General features: G+C 33.5%; 1 protein-coding gene across 6 annotated transcripts in view; it reads right to left on the reverse strand.

Moving 5' to 3' along the window:
- CHD1 (chromodomain helicase DNA binding protein 1) overlaps positions 1-26,489 on the reverse strand; it is a 123,092-nt gene that overhangs the window by 10,481 nt on the left and 86,122 nt on the right. For 2 of the 6 annotated variants that reach the window (XM_072597365.1, XM_072597364.1), the window contains 6 exons: positions 24,082-24,204; positions 23,255-23,383; positions 22,563-22,826; positions 21,834-21,974; positions 15,375-15,553; positions 13,830-13,926 (listed from right to left, as the gene is read on the reverse strand). In XM_072597365.1, the coding sequence (XP_072453466.1) occupies positions 13,830-13,926; positions 15,375-15,553; positions 21,834-21,974; positions 22,563-22,826; positions 23,255-23,383; positions 24,082-24,204 (933 nt within the window). Of the gene's footprint in view, positions 1-12,120; positions 13,135-13,829; positions 13,927-15,374; positions 15,554-21,833; positions 21,975-22,562; positions 22,827-23,254; positions 23,384-24,081; positions 24,205-26,489 lie in introns of those variants that run through there. The other 4 variants (XM_072597367.1, XM_072597366.1, XM_072597368.1 and 1 more) reach the window with 3 other exon arrangements.

Below are 26,489 nucleotides of genomic sequence, written 5' to 3' on the forward strand. Positions count from 1 at the left end.
CTATACTATACTTCATGATAGTTCTTTTTTGTAATAGCAGAGAAGAGGAAGTAAGTATATAGTCATCAATTCAAGGATGGATAAAAAAATCTGATACATAATGGAAAATCAATGTGTTGTCACAAAATATGAAGTATTAAGAGAAACATGGGAAGACCCAGGAACTGATGTAAAGAGAAGCAAGCAGAACTGGGAAGACAATATACACAATGACTAAAACAATGTAAATGGAAAGGACAGGAGAAAAAAAAAGAAACTGAATACTGTAATTACAATGACCAATTGACCCCAAAGAAGATGTGGAAAAGTATACCTCCTTTTTTATGTATGTTGGTTAGTTTTGCCAATGCTTTCTCTCTTTCTTATATATTCTTTGTTACAAGGGAGAGTTCACTAGTTAAGGATTCATTCATAAATGATGGTGATATAAAAAGAAAAGCTATTAACAAAGTTGAATATCAAAATAAATATAAAACTAAAATGGCTTAGCACTTTTGTCATTTTCCCCCGGTAGCCAAGGACACAGTTCATGTGGACCAGGTGATTTGAAGTCATTGCAGGAACCAAATCCTTTCTTATTATTTCCTTACTTATATCAAATCCCTGTTAACCATTTTTGTTTGGGCAATTTCTGGGCAAAGGTCATTCTTTTGGAATGAGAAAAAGTAATATACTTAACAGTTCTATTTTCTTTCTGCTTTCAATAATCTCTGTTCCATCCACTCTAAGCAGCAGTACTGTACCTTTTTCAATTCTACTCTTTTGTCTCCAATATAAGGTTTAAAAAACTTTTGTCTGAATTTTCCTCAACTCTTGAACTTATTTTTCAGGACACTGAAAAATGGTACACTCATATTCACACTCTGCTTATCTGTCCTTACTTTTAACTTCTGTGCTTATTTTCTAAAATCTAAGTTGGTTGGTTGGTTCCTTGTACATATAGCTCAAAATCTTCAGGTAACTCCCATTTTTCTGTCTCACTGGAATTTTCCCCTTTGTATCCAAAATACAAAATACTCGAGTGTCCCATCTCTTGTAGGCTGATTTTTCCTGCATAATTTTAGTCCCCAAGACCTATCCTGACTCTAAGAATTGAAATGTGATTTACTTCTATATCCTGAACTCTGAAATGAAGTAGTCAATCTCCTAACCAACAAAATTTCCATCATTCTGACCCCTAACATTCAAAATCTCACTGTCAGAATCAAACTCAGTATACAATTTCCCCTTGCTGGTTTTAAAAGATGAATTATCATTAAGAAAAGTCAAGAAATTATTAAGTGTTCTGCTTTTGGCAGAGTTCAGAAGATTTCTGGATAGGTGAATCCCTTATTATGTTTATTATAATTGAAATTACTACCAAATCATACCTATGTACTAGGCTTGAGATCTATCTCCCTAACTCTTATCTTTCTGTTGAGGTATTCTACAGCATAATGAATGACAAAATCACTTGTTTCTTCCTCCACTGATCTTTATCTATTACATTGTGGATTACTTCCCAATGCTACCTAAACCCCAACCCACTATATTATTTCATCTGAATAAGGCATATTATCCTGTCATAATCATATTCCAATCATGGGTATCATCTCATTGGACCTCAGTGGTACCTATGATTTCAAATTTGTTTACATGAACGACATTAGGACATCTACCTACTTCTCACTTTTTATCTAAACTGTAGTTAGACATTTGAGGTCATGAGTTTTACTCTTAGCTCTGTTCTTGAATATTTTCCTTTTACTTTTCTTGTCTGAAATACTATTTTTCTTCATTGTAGCTGCTCTTCATGATATCTAGATGGGCAGATCTATATAGACATTTTCTCTTTCACATTATTTGTGTAGCTTAAAGTTCTTTTGATAAGATTTTCAGGGAAAACTGCTAATATAATCTTACTACTCTTGGTCTGGTATACTGAATCCATGGGGAGGAATCTGTCATCCCTATATTTTATGCCATTGTTCATAAGCTCAAAACCCATTTTCAAGCACTACTTCCTTAGCCACCATTTGTTTCCTAACTCAGTTTCTCTTTTGTTTTCCTTCCTTAGCAATAAATAGTAAGGAAAACACAACCTGTGCCTTAAGATCTTCAATTTCGTGCTAAAAGTTTCATTATCTGTAGCAATAATTTTTTAGGTTCCTTCTGAGAGCCGCATTTGTGCCCATATTAATCACCAGAAGTGGAAAGTAGTCATTAGTTCTAATAAGTGTTCAGAAGTTTGTCTTCAATACATACCAAGAAAATAACAGGGTTGTCTGCTGGTATTAAGGTAACAAATGGATGCCTTAGTATCCTCAGTAAGAAATTCCCAAGTGCTACTTCTTTTTGCTTCTTTCTGTGATCCTTAATGACTGGCACAATGATATCATTACTTGGAGGGCAAGGTGCTGCTTCTTTCTCACATCACTCACCTTCCTCTTCAGGAAAAACTTAAAAAAATTTTTTGTTTGTTTGAATTCTGTCCTTTCCCCTCTTTTTCTAAGTGACACTTCTAATCTCCAAACTCCTAACAAGAGTGAAGTTTCTATTTCTCCACAACAGTTCTCCCATTAAAGTCCTACTTCGATTTCCTTTAGAAACCCATCATTTTGTCTAAGAACTAGGAGCGTGGAGAGATATCTCTCGAATCCCTTTACCTTCTCTTCGGGGAGAGAGTCTAGTCTATACTTGGGGGGGGCAGGGTAGGGGAAATCCTCAGTGTAGCACTTAAAACCTTTCACAAAATGGCTCCACTTTACCTTTACAACATAAACACATTCAACTTTCCAGACAGACTGACTTACTTGCCGATCTCTTACTACCATATTATCTCTTGCTTCCGTGCCTTTCTTCACCTCCATATCAAGAAACCCCAATCTCCAACAGGATCCCTTTTTAATTACCTCCTCAAATAACCACATGTGCATATTTGTTTTGTCCATCAATACAATGTAAAAATGAGGGCAGAGATTGTTTCTCATTTTGTTTTTGTACTCTAAGAACTTAGCAAAATATAAATGCATACTAAAAACTTGTTTGATTAGGGAAAAAACTATATATGGTAGTTTCTGAAAACTCTCCTTTCCTCTTCATTGTGAATTTACCTCATTCATATTTTACTACACAATTTAATTTGATTCTCTTACATGTATGCTTTTTTTTCTGATGAGCTAACACACTGACATCTACTTATATGGTTAATTAAATTTAAAAAGAAGGAATTTGTAGCAAGATAAATTACATTAGATTACATAAATTACATTATTTAAAATAATACAAAATATCTGGGAATTAATCTACTAAGATTTATTCATGACTTACATAACTACTTTATTTACAGAAATAAAGGTGAAACTTCAAACAGCTGGAAAGATAAACATTATTTATGGATGGGATGTATATTCCACATAATAAAAGTGGCAATAGCAACTAATTTAAAGATTCTACATTATGCCAATCTAACTTACAAGTACTTATTTATAAAAATAGGAAGAATAGCAATTCATTTGAAAGAAAAAAGGTCTATAACCTTAAGGAAAGTTAATTAAATAAAACCATGTGGAAATTAATATGACTTATCAGATCTAAAATGATTATAAAGATAACCATCAAAACGATTTGCTATTGATTGAAAAATAGATCAGTGGAACAGACTCCACAAGCACAACTCAAAAACAAATGAACACAGCAGCCCAGCATTTGATAAACTCCAAATATAAACTACTGAACTTATTTGACAAGGAATGCCAGCAAAGATGAAAAATGGTGTGGAAAAAAATAAATTTAAACTAATACTTATACTATATAAGACAAGAAGCTCCAAATAGTTCAGGGACATAAACAGTCACAAAAAAAAATAGAAGATGATGCTATTATAAAACATAATTATAGAGGGAATTCTTTAAAACAGGGATAGAAGTGACATAAATCAGACAACTCTGATTTTGTAAAATTTTAAAAAATTGAATCAACAAAAATTAAAGCTGCTAGAATAAGAGAAAATGTCAAGGGGGTAAAAATCTGGTCAGATCTCATGCTCTTAATACTTCAATGCAACTTACTGATGCAGGCATTCCTACTAATAATATGGATCACAATCTACCCATGCTTGTATATCATATTGCAACTACAGTTCATATCCTCTCCTAAGTTTGCCAATGGGGAGGGATCTGTCCAAAGTTGTGGGGTGCACAACTGTTCTTGCATGGATTTTTTTTTTAGTTTTTCCTTGTCTTAGACATGTTAACATCATATTTTCATTTTTTATAAAATATTTCTTGAATAATATCCTTTAACTTGTTCCCTGATTTCTTTCAAGTCTCAGCTAAAATCTCTTTAGGACAGGAAGTCTTTCTTAATAATTCTTAATTCTACTGCCTTCCCCCTGTTATTTTTTCTTTGTCTTGTAAATAACTTATTTGTACATTATGTTTTTGCTTGTTGTCTCCCCCATTGACAACAAGCTTCTTGAAAACAGGGCCTATTTTTTGCTTTCTGTGCCCAGTCCATTTATAGTGTCTATACAAGATACATACACACACACACACACACACACACACACACACACACGGAGGAATAGGGGATGGGGAGAGGAGAGAAAGAGTAAAGAGAATATATATTTTACAGAGTGTCCTAACTGAATGAAATAATCTTAACAATAGGCATTATTCGTCTATTTGGTTTTTCCTATATAATTAATTAGGCCAAAGTCTTGAGAGTGACTAGAAATATCATTTAGGAGACTTTGCAACGTTCTGGGGTTTAATGTAACGAACACACTGCCAAAAGGAACACCTGGGAGACCTCACCATTTACTACAGGTGATAGATCCATTTCCCTGTGTACTGGAAACCAGAAGGTCAAACAAGGTTATCTTATTTTATCTTTCAAGGAACTTAATATAATTATGACAGGCATGGGAAACAAACTGTGGGAGACCTTTTAAGGTGGCATTTGCTCTACCAAATTGAATGTCTCTACTCAACAATGGATCCTGTATTTTGTACATCTTTCCAAAATCTGCACGATGATAGAAATGTAATCTACTATAGAGTATCACACATGTTAAAGCTTACCAATTCCTTTTAATACTTTCAACAAGCCTGTCTTTGATGCATATGCAGATTACTCTCATTCAAAACTATATGTAGATGAAAAAGTATGTCACCTTTTAAAAAAATAAGGTGATTTTTTTCCCATTCTTAGCATGAATGACTCCTCAATGCCTTCAAGATTATGTTGACCAAACATAAAAAAGAGTCTGTTTTGTTTTACCAGGTTTGTTTTCTTCAGTACCAATTCTGCTTTCTCAAAAATAAATAAATAAATAAATAAATACACCTAAGACTATCTTTGATGGTGAAAAGAATTTGTTACGAAAATTTTATATATTGTCCATCCTTTGTATCTTCTTCCAATTTTGTCCACAAGCGGAGGCTTTCTGGATGACTGAATTGGGTGTCTCAAAAGCTTTCTTTAAACCTATTTTTCATTTGAGTGCTTCCTTCTGTTTTAAGGAGAGATATGGTCGATAAGATTTCACTAAGATTTAACAAATGCATTTATATTCCTAACTAATGTTGACCATGGCTGCTCCACTTGACAACGATATCAACTGTTTGCTAATTGATGGTTTTTAGGATATTTTGTTCTTCCTATTTTGGCAATTAATTTATATTGATTAGGTTTCTAGGCAAAATTGCTACAGTCCTTTCTGTCATTTCTTATCTTTTTTTATTATCTTATGATGAGTCATTCATTCATTTCACTGTACACCAAACATGAATTTATGTGTTAAGTAGCTCTGCCAGAACTCTCATTTTATTATATTATATCTCATTATATTCTGCATTCTCCCTCCCCCAATCCCGAATCTTAAGACTCAATTTGGTCCAGCTGTACTGCAGTAGGCATGTCATGGTTGGAGCAGAAACCTAATTTTTAACTTCTGAAACAGACCATGTTGCCCCTTCAGACATAATAGCCAAAAGAATTCCAATAAGGCAAGAAAGGGGGTAGGTAGCATACAGTCCTCCTGGTAGTATGGGAAGCTCTACTTTTACTTTACTTATAAAAACACATTTCTTCACTTTCTAGGAAGCAAGACAGAGAAAAAGGTTATCAGTAAGGAGAGGCAACTGGACAGAGCTCTGGGACCAATTCTGCCAATCCTAACATAATGGGTTATTTAAACAGGATGAGCTGGTATTATTTAATTGAATGGCGTATGATTTTCCTTATTTCTGTGACGTGTTGGAGCATAAGCTTCAATTTCTTTTTGCAAATAGATATCGTCAGTACTCACATCCTTTCATGTTTTACAAAATATATCTCTGAGGAATTTGGACTTGTGGTAAAAGCAACTCCACCAATTCCTTCAGTTATCTCTTCAAATAGAACCTATTAGCCATTCTTCCATTTAGCTGAACTTGTCTTATTGTTTTTCTTAGAATAAAAGTATCCCATTTGCTAATACTCATTACCTTCAGTAGCATATCTAACAATAGCTGGTCCGTGCATAAACATCTCTCTCTACCTTTAGAGTAGCAATAGTTTATAATTTAATGTTTATAGATATTCTAAAAACTGTGTGATTCTTATCACCTTTTCTCTGATAAAAGTCTGATATACAATATATTAGGAATTCATACACACAAATCAGACTAAGAGTCATTCCCTGGTGGAAAACAGCACCTAGACACCACAGTAAACAGAGTGTGGAAACCCAGAGTTTGCAACACTTGAGTACATCCGACACTTAATAGGTAGGGCAAGTCACTTAACCTCTGTCTGCCTCAATTTCATCATCTGTAAAATAGGCATAAATAATAACATCCAATTGTTATGATTGTTGTATAGATAAAATGAAGTAATATTTGTAAAGAGCGCTGCAAACCTTAAAGTGCTGTATAAATGCTAGCTAGCTATTATTAGATGAAGAGTCAAACAGCATCAAAAATCAGTTTTCAAAAAAAATACAAGTATTTAGTGCTAAAGAAAAAAATTAAAAAGTGGAATAGACTTAACCCAAGCAAAACTCAAAAATAAGTAGCCAGTGTTAGATAAACTAAAGAAAATAAACCAGTGGCAAAAGCAGAAAATAGGAAATTAGACAGGAACTGCTGGGAAAACTGGAAAGTATTTGATTGTACCCTAAAATAAGTTCCAAATAAAGTTAACTAAAAATAAAAAGTGACATTATTCAAACATTAAGACACTGATTGGTAATTAAATTTTACCCATATGTGAGAAAGAAGTGACAACAAAAGACAAAAACAAATAACGTGACTTCATTAAACAACCTTTGCCACCAAAAAACAATGCAAGGAGAATAAGAAAAAATATTTATGGAGAAAATTATTTTTGGGTTAATTATCTCAGCTACAGTCAGATATCTAAGGTACAGGGAATTGATAAAAATAAAGAAGTCTAAAATTCATTCCCTAGTGAATAAATTGTTAAAGCATATAAGCAACTTTCAAAAGAAAAACTGAAAATCCTATTTTAAAAAGTGGTCCAAAATTACTAATAATTAGAAATACAAAGAACTCTATAAACTCTCACCTAACACATGCTAAATTGGCAAAGAGAAGTTAATGGGAAATATTAATGTAGAAAGAAAGTGCAATGGTGTCACTGAGAAATGTTCCGAACATGCTGAAAAACTATTTGGAATTATGATGTTATTAACATTATCATACTCTTTGACTCAACATTTGGAGTGAAAAACTGGAAACAAATAGGTACCCACTGATTGGTGTAGGTGAATGTAATGGAAATTAGTGTGCCTTTACAGACATATAGTTCATGAAAGAAAATTTTTATGGGAGAAGGGAAAGGAGGAGATAGACTTGAGCTGAATAAACAAATCAAGTATAAATCAAGTATCAAAGTGATCTGGAAAACTTTGGAATTGCGATGTCCAGAGACTGAACTTGAGGAGGACAAATTTTAGAGGACTTGAGAAGTTGAAGGACAAGAAAGTTTGGAGGTGGAGAACAGAAGTGATAGAGATTTAAAAAAAAAAAAGAAGATGTCCTAGAGCTAAGTAAGAACTTCATCTAAAGGACATGCAAGGTGATGGAGAAAAATCTTAGTAGAAGGAACTGAGAAAGGCCAGAGGGTAAAAACCCAAAATGAAGGAGAAATAGCCAGCAATGCCTTGAGCTGAAGAAAGAAAAGTAAGAAAAGTGGAAGAAGTAAAAGTACTCAAAGAGAAAAGTAGCTGAAAAGATGAGGTAAGTAAAATAAACTGGCTAGACAAGTAGAGGTTAGAGAGTGGAAAAGGGAATGTATATAGCTTACAAGATTTAAGAGAAACCAAAGATCAGATATTAATGGAATTAAAAAGAGTAACAAATCTGGAGTTATGTTCACCCACAAGTAGTTTGCAATGGTGATTTTACAAAAGAGTGACTAACAAGAAAAATAAAACTTAAGTAAGAACCTTACTTGTAGTATGGCAAGAAAGGAACTTTTTGCAGTTGCCTACACTGATTGTCCAGTGTTTGTATTTCTTTGACGAACAAGTGACTGCTAAAAGCTGACTGGTTTCTGATCAAGAAAAGACAAAGAGGATAAAGAAAGAACTAGGTTATCAGGGACAAAATCTTCATTTGAAAACTAAAAGAACTTTAGTGCTAAAACTGAGAAGGGAAAAGGTAAAGAAGAAGTAAGAAAATCTTGACCTATGTCAGGAAGCAGGAATGACATTGCAAAAGAAGAGCTAAGATGAGGTAGATTGTAGTTATAAAACTAATTTTGAGGGTGCTCTTTAAGAAAAGGGAGCTAGATACTCAGTTAGCTGCAGTCCTCCAAGGAATTATTATTACGTAATTCTAAACATTTTTGTCAGTAGAAATTACTTAACAATAGTTAGTGATGATTCCTGCTATGGGGATATTCAGGTACCTACTTATGGACCTGATAAAAGATGTATGTAGTCTTCCCAAAACATGCATTCAGATAATCTACAAAGATGTGTCAAAATAAATGAATTTTGTCCTCTTTGGATGATTCATTTGGGTATAAATGATCCTGCCAGAAGGAATATAAAGCATTGTTCAAGATTATAAAGTTCTGGGCAAAAATGAAGACTTGAGACAAAAGGTCACTGTTGCTAAAGAGAACAAAGGAATAGAAGGGAAAAAAAACACTTGGTTAAGTGAAAAATTGATTAAGAAGAAAAGTATCTGAGAAAGGAAATTAAGTTTCTGGACCACATTTTAAAATAAAGGAATGATAAGATCAGTGAGGATTTGTACCTCAGAAATCAGCAAATGCTAGAAATCAGAGCTTGATCTGTTATTCTGTTAATTGTCTAGACATAACAAAGTGATGGAGAAAATGTTAATGATGAATATTGAACTTTTAAAAGTATATTGTGCACACATATTTTCCCCCTGAAAAGCCCGTGATTAAACATTTACCATCACACTCTTGAATATACCTAACTTGTGTGTTTTGTCCTTTATTCTCGAAGAGGACCATGACATCAAGATGGTGACATGACTTGCAGTTGACTTTGATTCGAGTGAAGGAGGGTTGTGTAAGGTCACCAACCTCACTTTCTTCTCCTGTGCCATTTGGGTCCAGTGGCCTGATATTCATCAGGATGACTGGAGATGGTCCAGGATGCAATGGGTGATGCTGGCCCTTTCCAGGCTAGGGTCTTATCACTTTCTCACTTTGAGTGAGATACACCTATTCAACAAACAGGCTTCTTTAAGTAGTTACTCAAGGGATGGTCCCTTGAAAAAAAAAATCAAACTGGGAGGGGAAGATCCTAATATTACTAATAGGCTGAAATACTGTTAAAATAATGCTAATCAAAAGAATTGTCATATTGAAAGAGAAAAATCACTTTCCCTCCTAGCTCTCTAATATCATTTCATACAGTACTTTCTAAAGGGCACTTGGATTTTGTTGAATTTTATGATATGTTGACATTCTAGTTTTTAAATTAGTCAAAATGTTTAGTTTTTTCTACACACAAAAGAGACAGATTTAGTTTTCACAACTCACATTCTACATGTGATTCCTGGGCTTTAGAACTGCCTTTTATTACTTGTGGTCTCCTAAGAAACTCTTATACATTTGAGGTAGCACTACTATGTACTCCTGCTCTAGTGCTTCATGTCATCTATTTGGAGAGGTTTCTATCCACACATTGACAGGCACCAGCAGTTTAAAAAAAGACAAAAAACCTTCTTCCATTCTCCTGTCAAGTCACCAGATAAGTTAAATAAAAACTATACCCACCTTTCATTTGTTACCTACATAAAATATAAGATTAGCAGGAAGGCAAAAACTTGGTGAAACCACACTATTATGTTAGATCTTTTAATGACCTTAAAGGTCACACTAAAGCTGGAATTTTATTAGATTAGAAAGCTAAAAATTCACTGGTAGTATCCTTACAAACACTGTTAACAATGGATTAAAATAAAACAAAAAATCGTAAGTAAATCTCACAAACCCAATCAGTTTTAGATTTTTATTAGAAAGTAAAAAAGAATGACTCAGTTTGTAAGCTACTATCTTTTGGCCACTGACTTGTGATGTGAGAAACTTAAAATAACTTAAAGACTACTGCTGGGAGGATGGAATCCACCTATAAAGAACCACACTTTGTTTATTAAACCCTTAGAATAATAGCAACTTTTTCAGAAATGGGTTTGCAATTTAAAAACCTTTCAAATCAAATTTGGAACTTACTTCCAACTAAAACAACATTAAAATTAATATATACATTATTTCATTGAGAAACATTAAATGCTATTTACTCATTACATAGAACTTACATTTAGTAACTATCTGAATTGTTAGTGATGGTTTAAAGGTTCTCCAGTCTTACTTCAATCTATGCTAATTTTATACTTATACACATACAAAAATATAAATAAAATAGCAATACCTCAAATCTGAGAACTTAAAGATTATACTGTATGGTAACCAATCCAAATATATAAGTGGGGCTTATTAATTGCTTAATTATTTCAGTTCCTACCATGGACTAGGACAAAAAAAAGATCCATACAGTGCTCTCTGGATGATATGGAAGGACCTTCTGACCAGTAAATCAGCGCAATCACAAATTTGAGCACAATTTCCAAGGTGCCCCTCCCCCCATTTCAAAGTACAAATGTTCTTCCAAAAAGCAACCTTTTTCACATTTTAGGTAGCATAAAGGAAACTTGAAATTCCTCTTTAAGGTATAAAGAAGCATCTTTTGTTTGATGATCTTAGTCTTACTTTAAATCTAAAGAGGTATATACTTTTGGGAAGAGTATTATAAAGAGCAGCAAATGCTAGGGCTAATTAGAATAAAAATGGCCAAATTCTTGTATACCAAATCAAAACAGTTATAAAATGAAAAGAGAAAAATTCTACCTATAAAGCTAGATAGTAGTAGATTGTAGTGGCTACAACGTAAGAAGGACAGTAACTGAATTTCACACAGCAAAATCTAAGAAAGCAATCAGCAATAAAATCATTGGCCTCAGATGTCCTTACATATTTGCACAAAGTATAGGTAAAAAACAACAACTAGAGACCCAAGGGCAGTGAGAAAAATATGACTTCATGGCTCAAATCCCCTGATACATAGAGGATGACACCTCCGACTGGAATACGGTTCTGAAAGAGTATATTTTATCCAAAAGAAACAGCGGGGTGGGATAACATATAAGAAAATATAGTCAGGCCAAGATTCCTACAGGAAATAGTAGTAAAAGAGATCAGAAAGTACCAATTATGAAGTTGGCCCCCAGCATCCGAACCAATCATTATCCCCTTAAGCCATAAAAAAACAGACTATGAAGTGAGGAATGCTGGTTACACATCAGAAGTAAGGTTGTTTCTGCATAAAAGCAGAAGAGCAGTCAACTAAGTTTCAATGCTGTTTATTCCATAAATCTCAGATGCTACTGCTTGTATTAGTATTAGTGGATGTTGTATGATCTGAGATTCTATGGGTCTGGATGTAGTTCACTCCCTTACCTACAAACATCTGAGGAATTCCTTCAGCAACTGGATCCACACAATGGTCAACAGTCCAGTAGCTGGCTGGTTGCACCAAAAAAAATCTTCAGAATATGTGACTTGTGTCAAGGATTGTTCTTTTCCTTCCCTGGTGTGGTTACAAACTTATAAAACAATCTAAATAATGAGAAATGGACATGAACAGACCCTCTCTCACCTCTCTAATCAAGTCTCAAATCAAGCCCTCTTTGACTATTAGCCCCAAACACAGGGTAAAATGAGCAAGGCAAAATTTATTAGGGATAAATGTAAAAACTGGATTAGATTAAGCTTCTTGATGGCAAGGATTTTTTGGCCTTTCTTTGGATCCTCAATGCTTAGTACAGCGCCTGGCACATAGTAGGCACTTTAATAAATGTTTGCTTGTTGACCTGACCTGACTAAAACATAAAAACACATAAAATAAAAAATAAATTCCACAAGTACAAGACAGAGATGAAATAGCAGTTTGTTTAAAGTAGTGGACTACTAGCTTAACATGAATCAAATTGTGGTATGTGGCTGAAAAAGTGAATGTGATCTTAGGATATAGTCAAAAAGTTATAGCTCTGAGGAATAAGTAGCAGTTCTGTTGTATTCTGCCTCTGTTAAAACCCTGTCTATTCAGTTCTAAGTGACACATTTCATTAAGTACAAAGACAATCTAGAAAGCATCCAGAGGAAGGTAACTATGATGACGTAAGGCCTCAAGGTAAATTCTGAAGGAACTGGGCATATTTAACCAGGAGAAGAGAAAATTTAGGGGATACATGAGAGCTGTTTTCAAGCATCTGAAGGGCTGTCACCCGAAACAGAGATTAGACATGTTCTCCTACTCTCTTGGAGAGATACAGCATAAATGTTTAAGTTTCAAGAAAGCAAAATCAGGTCAAATTAGAGTTACACAAAACTGAAGTGGGTTGTCTTTAACAAGTAATGTTCTCTTCTTTGTTCGAAGTCTTTAAGCAAAGGCTGAAGATCACTGCTGGGTGTGCTGCAGAGGGAAGTTTTTGCAGATTTGAATTGGGCCAGAGAGCTACTGAGATGCCTTCCAAATCTGAAATTTTACAATTCTGTCAAGTGACTAATACGAAGCTTTCAAAAACTTGGGAAGACTTGTATGAACTAAAAACGCATAAAGAAAGCAAAAGTAGAATTAAACTACATGCAATGATTACAATGACATAAATGAACACAACACCAAAACACAGCATAATTTAACTTATATGCACTGACCAATACTGATTTCAAAAGGCAAATGATTAGACTAAAAAGAAAAAAAAAGGACAACTTCCTCCCTCTTTATAAAGGTGGGGAAGGCAAGGCTGCTAGATATTGCTATTGGTGTTTAATGGGAGTCACTGTATTGGTTAGTTTTATTTAAAGGTTTATCTTTCCTACATAGAAAAGATCAATGGGGTAAGGTCTATTTGGGGAAATAATTCTGGCATGAAAGGCAGAAGGCATCAATAAAAGCAATGAAAGAAAACATGTGTTATACACAAAGGGAGAGATATAGTTTATTTACTGACACACCCTATGAATGCCATTTGCATATTACAAGCAAACCTCACCATAATGTTAAAAAACACAATGTCCAAGTCAGGATTAGAGGCAGAACAGTTTCTTTTGAAATTAACTGCCACATATAATGTGGTTTTGCAAAATCTTATGCTTTTCACAACCAACTAATACTTTCAACAGGCTACAAAACGAATCTGTATGTGGGCTCCTAGAAAATACATTTTTAGTTTTACTCATATTGTTCTTTGGAAATTTATGACACAATAAGTTTATGGGAAAAAATTATAACCTATTACCTGAGAGTCTTGCCGTTTCTTAATTGCATGCTTATACAATTTGTGTAGTTTTCTTGCATCAAATTCTGTAAACTTGGACACAAAAATCCACAAATTCCTAGGAGAAAAAACATTCTTAATCTTTATGTAGAATAATTTAAGAAAAAAAAATTCATGTTTCTCGTTTATCTCATTCAATGGAAAATAGAGTCCCTCAAACTGCAGACACAGTATTTGAGAAGACACATAGACATAATAGGCTTCCAAAAAGAATTCCTACATCTTATATTATTTAGGACATAAAGTAGTAAGGATATTGTTATTATGCCTTAAACTTTTAAATTTCAAAGGACATCTTTTTAACCTATTTAAGGCCTGTCAGTCTGGTTTCTGCTACCTTTCAGATTTACCCCATACCACTGTTGTTCAACACACTGTTGTGTTCCAGCCAAACTGATCCACTCATTGTCCCTTGAAGTCAGTATTCTATCTGTCATCAAACTTGCACAGACTATACGATATGCCTGGTGATCAAAATAAGTAAACAAGCATACTATAAAGTAAATAAACAAAACCCCACATATTATGTGCCAGGCCCTCTGCTAAGTGCTTTACAAATATTATCTCATTTGAATCTCACACCAATGCTGTTAAGTAGGTTCTATTATTATCTCCATTTCTCAGCTGAAGAAACCAAAGCCAACAAAGCTTAAATGACTTTCCCAGGGTCACACAGCTGGTAAGTATCTGAAGTTGGATTTTAACTCATATGGGAAAGGTCCCATATATATAAAAAAAAATTTATTAAAGTATGGTTTGTAGTAGCAAAAAGCTAAAAATTAAATGTTCATTAAATGGGTAAGGGCTAAAATTAAGTGTAACTTGGTAAGACTTGTGTGAATTGATAAAGAGCAAAGTAAAAAAGAGTCAAGAGAACAATTTACACAAGAAACCAAATACAGTAAAGGAAATAAGCCTGAAAAACATCAAAACTAGAATCAATGCAGTAAGTAATTGTGATTGCAGAGGAATGACAGTAAAACATACTTCTTCCCCTCTCTTATAAAAGGATGTTGGACTAGAGATGGGAAATGTAGCAAAAATTTTAAGACATGGTCAATATGTCGGCTTGTTTTCTTAAGCTTCTTTGCTATAAGGTAAGTTTCTATATTTCTTTTGCTCCAAGGAGGAGTTTAAAAAGGGATAAATATTTAGTAGAATCATGCCCAGTGTAATTTCAAATGCAGATTTTTTGTTAATTTTGTGGATTTAACATGCAATTGACACGACAGTGGTATTTGTCAAAGGTATATCTGCCACCTAGTGGTTTAATGCTAAAACATGGGAGGATATACAATAATGCCACATTACAATATCAATATAAAGAAAAACATAGCTTTGAAATTAATTCAAGTTTCTTTGAAAGCAATTTACAACAAAAATTTACAACTTAATAACAAAGTTACAAAAACTTCACAAAGCTGAAGGGGATAAACTGAAATATACAACAATATGCAAATGGTCAATTACCTAATTAAAGATCAAGACCCTGAAAATATCACTTACTTTCTCCACTGCTTAATTTGTTCAGGATTTGTATATTCTTTTAGACATTCAGTGATATGATCACCAATTTTTATTAGACACTGTCTGGTATGTTCCAACTGTTCTCTTTCTGAAAGTCCCTTTTCAGGTCTATCAAGCTGTTTCAGGGCTGCTTTGACAGGCCTCATTCTTTCTTTGCACTGTAAAACAGAGGGAAAAAAGTATAATATGTGTTAAAAATGTGAATTCTAAGATATCAATCATCTTTTCAATGATATTTATAATGGATAAATATAGCATTATTCTAAGTCAAATTAAACAATAAAACCCACTTCACAGTCCTTAAATTTTCTTTGTAAAAATAATAATTTACACATAGCTTGAAATTACTATATTTAAATATGGTAAAAGTACTGAATTATACTTTACACATTTTTTAAAAATTTATACTAGCGGACACAATCTTAAAGTCTCAGATACATAAGGAGACTTTTTTTTTTACAATATAATGATCTTCAGTTTTCTATAACAATTAAGGTATATATATCCTTTCAAAGAAATAAAAATCAATGGTAAAGTAATATTGTGATGTATGTTACAAATCAATGTTTACATGCCTATCATAAAATCTATATGTAATTAATATGATAAATACTTATGTTCCTTAAAAATTACCAGGCAAAATGTAAGTTAAAAGGCTACCTACTTGTGCTGAAACTACAGCTGTCATTGTCTCAGATCTCTGAGTCAAGGTCTTTAAGGATTCTTTCTAGGTGACAATCTAGAGTACTCTCCCTCTTAGCACTTTGGTAATGAGTCAAACAGCATGATACTGTCGACAATTATTTTTTTTTTATTCTAGAATAACACTTATTTGGACAATCAGCCAGACTGTATATCAGATGAAGAAAAGACCTAAGAAAGTGCTTGGCCTTTTAGTATCAATCATTGAACATTGCCCTAATTGTCAAGATGAGTTGCTTCAGAAAACAAAACAAAAAGCTACTCAGATGATGTCTTGGCGTATAGGATCAGTGAATCCAGGATTCATCATGTAAATAATGCCCTTATGTCATAACACACTGAAAGTACAACCATCGTACAATTTCTGGTTGATAGAGAGTTCACCAATTTAAATATGAACTTTCTTAGGGGTATAAAACTTATATTGTTTGGCAAACTAGGGACATATGGAGAGTTAGAGGGACTGAAGTTGTTCAATCTAAGACAGGTATCAGGATTTTTTTTTAGATTCCTAAAATGTAGGTGAATGTTAGTGGAAAGTGTAGCTATCAAAGTCTAAGTCATAAAGAGCCACTGGAATGTACACGAATTGTGACCTGGATTTTGCTTTCACGTTTTAATGGCATGGCAGTAATGGATACTGGCATGAACTTTACTCATTTTTAGAGTACTGGCTGCCAAATGGGGTGGAATGGGTAATAAAGTCTGACTACCTCTCCAACCCTTGGAATTAGCCCTTTGAACTTATTCAGGTTCATTCAATGTTACTCATCAAAACATATCAAGTACATACTTTGTACAACATACTATTTGTACAACGCACTATTCAGTAGGCGACATACATAATTCAGATAAGATACAGTCCCTGTCCTCATGGAGCTTATAGTTTAATAGGGGCATATGATAATATTAAAAAGCTAAGTATTTGAGAACACAGCAGAACTAAGTTCTAAGTGAGGAGGATTAGACGGTGGTTTCATAAATGGTATGGCAATTGAGTATGGAAGCAGTCCTCCAGCTACATCTATGTATATTCTATTGTACCAAAATGTGAATAAGGAAAGCAGCTAATGAGAAGTCAATAGGCATAGGATTTGAAAATGATGATAAGGACAACCCTAAACTACTGAATCATAGAAGGAACAACAACAACAACAAAATAGAGAATATATTATTTTCATCTGTGTGGACTAATGGGCACAGATTTGGGGTCAAGCACATTGTGCAATATAGGCACTTAATGAATTATTTGCTGAATTAAGTTAAATTCATTAAATTATTAATAATGTATAATTATTATTTATTTTATTATTGTGTTAATATATTATTTATTAATCATTATTACTAATTATTAACATACTGTTATGTACTGTTAGAATTAAATTATAATTAATAATAGTAAATATTAATAGTTAAATCATTAAATAAATTAAATTAAAATTGAAATAAATTAAAATTAAAAGGGAGAAACTTGGATTTTGAGAGAAAAGCATCAATAAAGAGGTGGAAAAAGAAGAGATTTTTAGAGGCTAATTAATCAATGGTCAATAAGAAAACAAAGGAATAAAATACTGCCTAAATATGTTAGGTAGTGAAGGAGAGAAGAAAAAGCAGAATTAAAAGATCAACACCAAAAAACAAATGAGAAAGAGCAAAAGATGGGAAATTATGGGATCTAAGGCACAAGTGAAAGGAGGGTGGCCAAACTCACCTTATGAGATAAAAAAAGAAGAGAGCATAAGTGTAAATACAGAGCTACTGAAAGCAATAACTCACTATAGGTTTCTTAAATTTCAGAATAATAGCAGGTAAAGTATAACAAGGATAGAGATGAGGACAGAATGCTGCAAGTAATCCATGAGAAGACTTACAGGAAATCATGAAGCAACAACTGGAATGCAGTGGAAAGAATACTGGATTCCAAGTCAGAAGAACTGGATTCAGATCTCAGCTGTTAGTAATTACCCTCCATGCATGACTTTAAGTAAGTTACTGAATTTCTCTGGGCCTCAAGTTCCTTGTTTGTAAAATGAGATTAAATGACATCTAAGGTGCCTTCAAATCCAATGAAACAGAACCCAAACGAATTGGACAATATGAATTCATAGTTGAGAAAGGACTATGCTGGTTTTACATTTTTCTTTAACAGTGTCCTATGAACTAGAGCAATAAAGTATAGAGTAGATTATAATGCAGACCAGGGGTAGGAAACCTGCAGCCTCAGTGCCACATGTGGCCAGCCTTCTAGGTCCTCAAGTGCAGCCCTTTGACTAGATTAAAACTTCAAAGAAAAAATTCCCTTAATAAAAGATCTGTTGTATAAAAGTTGCACTCAGTCAAAAGGTTATACCCAAGAACCTAAAAGGCTACATGTAGCCTAGAGGCCACAGATTCCCCACCCTTGATGGGTGGGGATGAATGACATATGAATGACATATATATGGGGAATTACACTACTGGTCAAATGAACTTAAATTTTGTTTTGAAAAAATGTGTAGGTAACTCTCTATCCCCTCTCCCCTTCTGGCTGCAGATAACACTAAAATCTACTAGAGTGTATTTAAATTGATCTACGACTTCATCAATTTGAGTGAATTCCAACAATGTGGAGAACAACTCATCAATGCCTGCCCATCCTATGTGACTCTTGTCCAAAAGTTCACTACAGGAGGTCCACCCAGAATATTAGAGACCTGTATCAATTTCTCACGATGTTATGATGGTACAAAGTAGAGCCTTTTAGCCATTTGTGAAGTACCTCTCCTCTTTCTACTATACAACTCCTTGATAATATTCTTTAGTCTTACTCTTCAAAGTTCCTCATTGTTTATATGTTGCAGCCTCCAGGAAAAAGCTCTTTGTCACCTTCACTGCTTTGGAGGCACTAGTATTTCAAGTTAAATGATAAAATGTTAGCATTGATGGACAAACCTTTGCTTTTATGTAAAGTGTAGGATCAGTAAAAGATTCAATAATTTGCTAAAACCAAGACAGCCCATTCTATTCCTTTTTGAACTATGTCCTAACCTCATTGTCCAATTATGTGTTCTGCCCTAAATATAAATATAAGTAAACACACATACGTACATACGTACATACACACACTATTGGGAAGCTCTATAAAGTGTGTGCCTAAATGAATACTGAAATATGAACAGCAGAATTTCTTCATCTTCTTGGTTTCTCCAATGTGGATATATGTGTCTAATTCCTTTGAATGTAGGTATCCTCCAAAAGGCTCTGCAAAGTCTTGGTGTTTGATGTAATCAAAATTATGTCATCTGCAAACAGGAACATGTGGAAGATCTCCCCATGCACTGTGAGTCCTTCTTGTCCCAGACTTTGTACTGAAATCCACTGTGGTATACATTGCCTTCTTATATGCCTTGTCTGATATTTATTATCAAAGGGTCATCAAATAGAGTTCTCTTCCAAGGAGTCTTCAGAGATTTTAATGTATGGAGAGAAGACACTTTGCTGGAAAAACTCTTGTAAGGCAGTATTTTCTTTTGCAGGATAGCATGCTTTTTTTTGTAATCGATGAATACAAAGCACAATGGGATCTTCTATTCTCTACATCTTGAAGTCAGTTGTGAGATGGTAAAAATGTGGTTTACTTTGTTTGCGAATGCTTGCTTATTCCCTACTAATACCCTTTAACAAGGAGACCCTAGATTCATGTATGGATAACCTATAATTAAGTTTCTATAACAATAGGAGAGTAGGCATACAGGTCAGTACCCACTGATGTTCTCTTGATCATCTTCTTTTCAGTGTTAATAAATTCTGAGATTTTTTTTTCATGTCTTTAGCACTGCCCTTTCAGAAGCCTTGTATATTTGTTCCTCAGTATTTTCACATTTGTACTGACTGCAGAATGGCTCTCTTCTATATATACTTAGTCTAAATTGGTTACTTTTTTTTCCTTTGGTCTTTGTTTTCCTTAGTGCTATGTCTACTTTCTTATAAGCACCATGAGGTTAGGATTCAAAAAAGTATCTCAATGGAAAAAAGTTTGTTAAAATGGTTTTTACAATCTTTTTCCATTTGTCGTCTGTTTTGGCATCTTCCTTCCATGTTTATTCCTAAAAAACCCCTAGGGATAACTTTGCTTAGTTACCTATCTTGCTTTACTTTCTTAGAGTCATCTTCCACCACTTTTCCTTTACTTTATGATAATTTTACTGTTCATGATTATCCATCAAGATTCTTCAAAAATCTTACAAATCTATATTCTAATCCAGCATGGCTTGGTAGCATCTCTCTATCTAGAAAGTAAAGTCAGATGTTTACTAGCTAAGGTGCTTTCTGGGTTCTTTTGGACTCTTGTATTGGAAATTAATTTACAGTGAATGAACTTCTGGGTAAAATTATAGTCAGAGGTGATATCAACTCTGTTGACTAATAAAGAAGTATCAACTATAAATCCTTGCTGATAGGAAAGAACCATGAGTTAGTGATCTCTATTAATACTAAATATACATACATACATATATGTGTATATATGTACATATATATACACATATATACATATGTATGTATATATCTATATACATGAAAGTGAATCCCTGCCTTCAAAGAGTTTGCATTCTAGTGGGATGTTGCTATAACGTTCACAGATAAATAAATACAGTATATATACCAAACAAATGCAGTGTTGAGGGTGATGACGATTGGGGAGAACTGAGAAAGGTTTCTTGAAGGAAGTGGTACTTGGAGGGGTTCCAAGAGCTGAAGAGAGAGCACCTTCCAGGCATAAGTGACAGCTTGTGCAAAGTTGGAGTTAAAATATCATCATGTACCATGGAGAGGAGGAGAGCAATTTGGCTGGAAGGTAGAATGAGTGATAATATGTAATGTGTAATCATCTTGGAAAGACAGGCCACAGTTAGATCGCCAAAAAGTAAAAGAAAGGATTTTGTAGCTTATATAAATGGCAGTGAAGGATGGGGTAGAAATATAACTATGGTAGCTATGTGGAGAATGAGAGGAAAGAAAATTGAATGAGGGAGCCCAATGATGAGGCTACTGCAATAGTCTAGGCAGGAAGTGATGGAAGCCTCAACTAGAGTGGCTGCAGTGTAAATAGAGAACATAGAAGGTACTTAGTAAATGTTGACTGAAGTGAAAGGAAATGGATCTCTAGACTTGGAACTTCCAGAGATGATCAAACCCTTAGATTCATTAGTTCCTTGCTTTTTACAGCATCTAGACCTCTTGTTTTCTTCATGATTTTATAATTTCACAACATTTATGTCAAAGAAGTCATTTGACATGATAGTACATATTTAGACAGCAGAGCACAATGAATCCTCATGAAAGCTATCTTTAGGGTCCACGTCTCAGATTGTGTTATAGGTAAGGCAGCTTTACACAGCCTAAGCAAACTAAGATGCACTCTTTTATCTTGAATTCCATACATAATAAATAGCATTTTAAGTGAGGTGTTAGACTATATTAGATGACAAATGATATAATTAAGAAACATAAGACCTTAGAATTAGGGGCAATGTAATAAAATATATTCCATGTCCTTATTGAAAGTGACCTATAAAAAACTTTCTGTAAAAGTTATAAATGCCATTATGATGGGAATCAATCTGAATTACGGCATTGTTCAATTTAACTCTAATATATTTTTTTATCCCCAGACTATAGAAACCTAAATTATAAAAATACAGTTTCAACTAAAATAATATTAAAATAACTCAATGTTGATAGAAAGCCTATACTTACAACACTGAATGTCTTCTGGTCCAGCTCCTCAGAATCCTCAGATATAGGAACTGGTTCACCACTAGCAGTAATATGAACTGGTGCATCTGAAATTGTGGATTTCTTAGATTTTTCTTTGTTATCAGATTTGGTTTCACTGAGCTAAGAGAAAAAATAAAACAACAACATAATTCTAGAAAACTGACTACAGTAAAAAATGCACTTTTTAAAACTTTAGACTCAATAGTACTTATCCTTACTAAATTTCTTAAAAATCCTACCTTCCTCAAATTTAATTGAGGAAATGAAAAATGAAGAAAACATGTAAACTTCCTGTAATTTCCTTCTACATTAAGTGACCTTTGGCAAGTCACTTAACCTCTCTAAGCTTCAAATTTACTCATCTGTAAAAAACAGGATAATAATGTACTTGCTAATAATTCTTGTATTATCTACCTAATAGGACTGTTATGAGGATTAAAATGAGACAATATATGCAAAATGTTTTAACACATGTATTATTTTTATATTATTAAGGACATATTATCAATTTGTTCCCAAACTGATTTTCTTCCTGCTGGGAATGGAAATAATTTCTTCCTGCTGGAGGTGGAAATAATAAGACCTTTAAGGGAAAGGTTTTCAGCATAACTTAATATTGGAGGAATTGTTGGGCAGTATCTCTTCCCCGAATGTCAATATTCTGTTCAATTTTCCATATTTTAAAGTTGCATAATGTGATTATCATACCTTTTCTTCCTTTATGTCTTTGTCTTTCTGCATAGCTTCTTTTATTTTGCTTTCTCTTTTTTCTTTAATATCTTTTTCCTTTATATCTTTCTTATCCTCCTTTTCTTTTCTCTCCCTTTTAAGTTCTCTCTTATTTTCCTTTTCTTTTGCTTCCCTTTTTTCTTCTTGTTCCTTCTTTACACAAACATCTGGCTCAGATTTTTCTTCACTGTCTTTTTCTGCTTTTACTTTTCTATTTGGATGTTTCACAGAAGTGATCTCATCCTGCAAAGTGCAAAATTTGCACCATATTACTAACCAAGTCTCAGCAATAGCTAACTATTTAAAAATTAATAATCCCTTCTACAATAAAGGGCACTTGCATGAATATGGAATCTGAATAAAATAACTTCAAATCCCATTGCAAGTTTTTCTTGTAATAAAATGAAGGCAAGCAGCCCCATCAAATATTCATAATGAACTAGGATGGAAAAGAATTCAAATGGCAAATATTTGAAAAAAAAGACTTTAGTTATGAGTAGAACTTTGTGTAAATTGAGCCATGAAATATGAGCCATAAAGAGAATTTCCATGTGGGAAATCTATGGCAGGTGCTTTAACTCAACTTATTAATTTACATAATCAATAAGAGACTCAATAAATATATTTAAAAGGACATAAAAAGTTCAGTCATTTTAAAAAAATATTCTCACCTTGTCATCATCCTCATCAGATTTGTCTGAAGGCAATGGAGAAGAATCACTCCTTATTTCTTCTCTCGTTTTAACAGACTTCACCATTTTATTCTTCTTAGTCCTTATTTTCCTCCTCTTTGAATTTCCCTAAAAATAAGAATTTTACTTTTATACTAATCAACTCTCTTAGGTTCCATTTTGGAGAACTTAATTCATTACAACTTAAAGTAATGAGACACCACAAATATTTACACCCACTTTTTAATTTTTTTTTTTAGTGACAAGCAATCATAAAAACAAATCCACAGAGATAATAGAGGTCAAGAAATAACTTATGTGGAATTCAACAGTAACTCCCCAAATCTAAATTAATAAATACTAATAAGGGTGAAGAAATTAGGGCCACATTTCCCTCAAGACATGTATCAAAGTAACAGTGAAAATAATTGCAAGTTCCATGAATTTCAGAATGTTGCCCGTATAGTCTTGGACAAAACTGAAAAGTCCATAATTTAATTTCCTACCTCTTTTTTAATAATCCTATCCCACCTCTAGGCACTTCATTTTTCCCAAGACTAACATCTTCATGACCTCTTGCCTAAATTTTCCTCCAACAAGCTACATTCTTTCAATCTCCATCATTTCTCTAAATGTAAACCTTTGCCTTTTCAAAAAGGAATCCCCTATAAGATATCACATTTCTGCTATTCTCTGTCCTAGGATTCATGATGGAAGTGAGATATTAAAAATAAAGGAACAAAAGTGAGAAAAGGAAAAATATACTTTAGATAATGATACTTTTGATCAAATGTATAGAAACCCAATAATAAACAAATTGTACTTACTACACCAGAAAGTCTCTGGGCTTCTTTTTTTGCCAGATCTTTATTGAGTAATTTAATGAGGTAGTCTGCTCGGGTCTGCAACTGCTTTGCTTGGGGTTTTTTATCAGGATCATCCGGTAGAATCTGCAAAGTAACTAACTTTTAAAGTCTCATCATATTGAATTATTAATAATAACTGCAGCAATAATAACAGCTAACATTTACAATTACTTTAATCATTACCCAAAACTTTACATATATTGTATCATTTGCTTTTCTATGCAGTCACATTATTTACAAAGAAGTTAAAGAAAAAGATGGCACGCAAAATCTGTTTTGACCCTTCTCTGCAGAATAGGAAAATTCCTGTTTCATGTGAATGAACTCTCAGAGAATATGAGGCATTAAATAACATAATAAAGAGAGTTTCCTCAAAGACAGAATTATACTACTCTCCTAAAGACTCTTCAAAATAGAAAGGAAAGAGATCACTATCACTGGATCAAGCAAGTAAAAGGAGGACAGAACTATTTTGAAATTCCTTTATTTTTTTTCAGTCATAGAAAGACTTTTAACTGGACCCTTGATGTGATATTACAAAGCAGAATTCACTATAAATTTTCAGTTTGTATATAAAAAAATTTAATTATTACACTATGCAGTGACCATACATCATGTGTGTGTATGTATTCTAAACATGGTAATAAATGATATCACCCATATGGAGATCTCAGAGCATGAACTGTGCAGAGAACTTTATTATGGGGATTTAGTAAATAACTTTATGACCGTATATTTTCTTTGACAAAGACTAAGTTTAATACCAATTTAAAAACAATAAAATGATATTAGATAATTCTGTTAGAAAGCTTTTTCATCACCCCAAACACAAACCTAACTCTTCCCAATGTCTACCTGTTGCTCCTGGGCACTAGTTAGAACAAGTCTAATCCCTGATTCAAGGTGACAGCTCTTCAGATACTTAAACACAGCTGTCATCCTGTTCCCTTTCCTAAAATGTAAAATGCTCAAAACTGAACACAGTATTCTAGAAGTAGTCACACCGCCACAAAGGGTACTAGGGTACTAGTACTATCCTCTCCTCATTATGGGGTTTTGATCTTCTGTGACTAGAAAGTCTAGGAATGTGTTTAATCAAGGCAGGAAATTAAGCCATATTTCTTTTTTTTTAGATGCCAAGTCACAATAGAGTTTGTAATCTGCTAATGTTCTCTGATCTTTTTCAGACTACTTTCTAATCAGGTCTCCCTCAACTTAAATACTTGAGAGATGATTTTTTTTAACCCAATTGGGAAGACTTTACATTTATTTCCACTAAATTACATCTTATTCAACTCAACCCAATATTCTAATCTGTCAAGGTATTCTTGTATCCCAACTCTGATAACCAAGGTTAACTGTCTCATATTTATGTCATTTGCAAATCTGGTAAATATGTAATCCATGTTTTATCCAAATCACTGTCAGAGAAAAGAGAAGTCTAATGACAATATTGGTTCTGGTTTTTACTGATCTTTAGCTGAGATATTCTCCACTACACTGATCCCTCCTCTGGTTTGACTTTCCTCACATACCTTCCTAACATATAATGCTATGATGCCCCATTTTTTGACTATTCTGTTTCTTTTGAATGATGTAAACATTCTTAGAGTCATATTTTAATCTGAGCTCTCATCCCACGAATATCAGTGATACCTGTCAGATTAAATTTGCTTCCTTTCATTAGAACCAACTTTGCTTCTAGCCCTTGGTACGTAGGAAGATTCAAGTAACCTAAAATTTTAAGTCACTTAAATTTTTAAAATAATTATTCTGAACTTTTAAAGAAAATGTCATTATTTTTCTGGTATTAGAAAATGGAAAACATTTGTCAAAAGCCCATTTTTGAAGTTTGGTAATTTAAAAATTTTTTAAATGTATTGATAGTAAGGGGTTCTTGGGGCATGCAAAATTTTTTAAAAATCTGATTTGGTTTTCTTACGATGCCATGTATTCAATTTCATGAATTTAAAAACATTCTGAGGAGTCTATAGCCTTTATTGGAATGATAAAGGGGTCACTGACTTATAAGAAAAGGTTAAGCATTCCTGCCCTGAATTTGCTATAAAAAGCATTTTTTAACTGGAAAGAACTTAGGTATCAGACATGTCATAGAGTAGGATACTATAATGGCCTTGGATTCAGAAAGGCCTTCTTGGGTCCATATCCTATGTTAGGAAGTAGGTGGTGCTCACTTATTCCCATTTTACAGATAAGGAAACTTAGGCTGAGAAGAGTCAAGATATTTGCCCAGGAACACACAAAAAGTGTCTGAGTGTTCTGCACACTATACCATCTAGCTTCTTCACAAGGAAAGGACTAAAATGTAGAGGTCTTGACTCTTAATCTAAAGTTGCAATTCAAAGAGG

This window comes from Notamacropus eugenii, chromosome 3 (genome assembly GCF_028372415.1).
Source record: "Notamacropus eugenii isolate mMacEug1 chromosome 3, mMacEug1.pri_v2, whole genome shotgun sequence".
NCBI lineage: Eukaryota > Metazoa > Chordata > Mammalia > Diprotodontia > Macropodidae > Notamacropus > Notamacropus eugenii.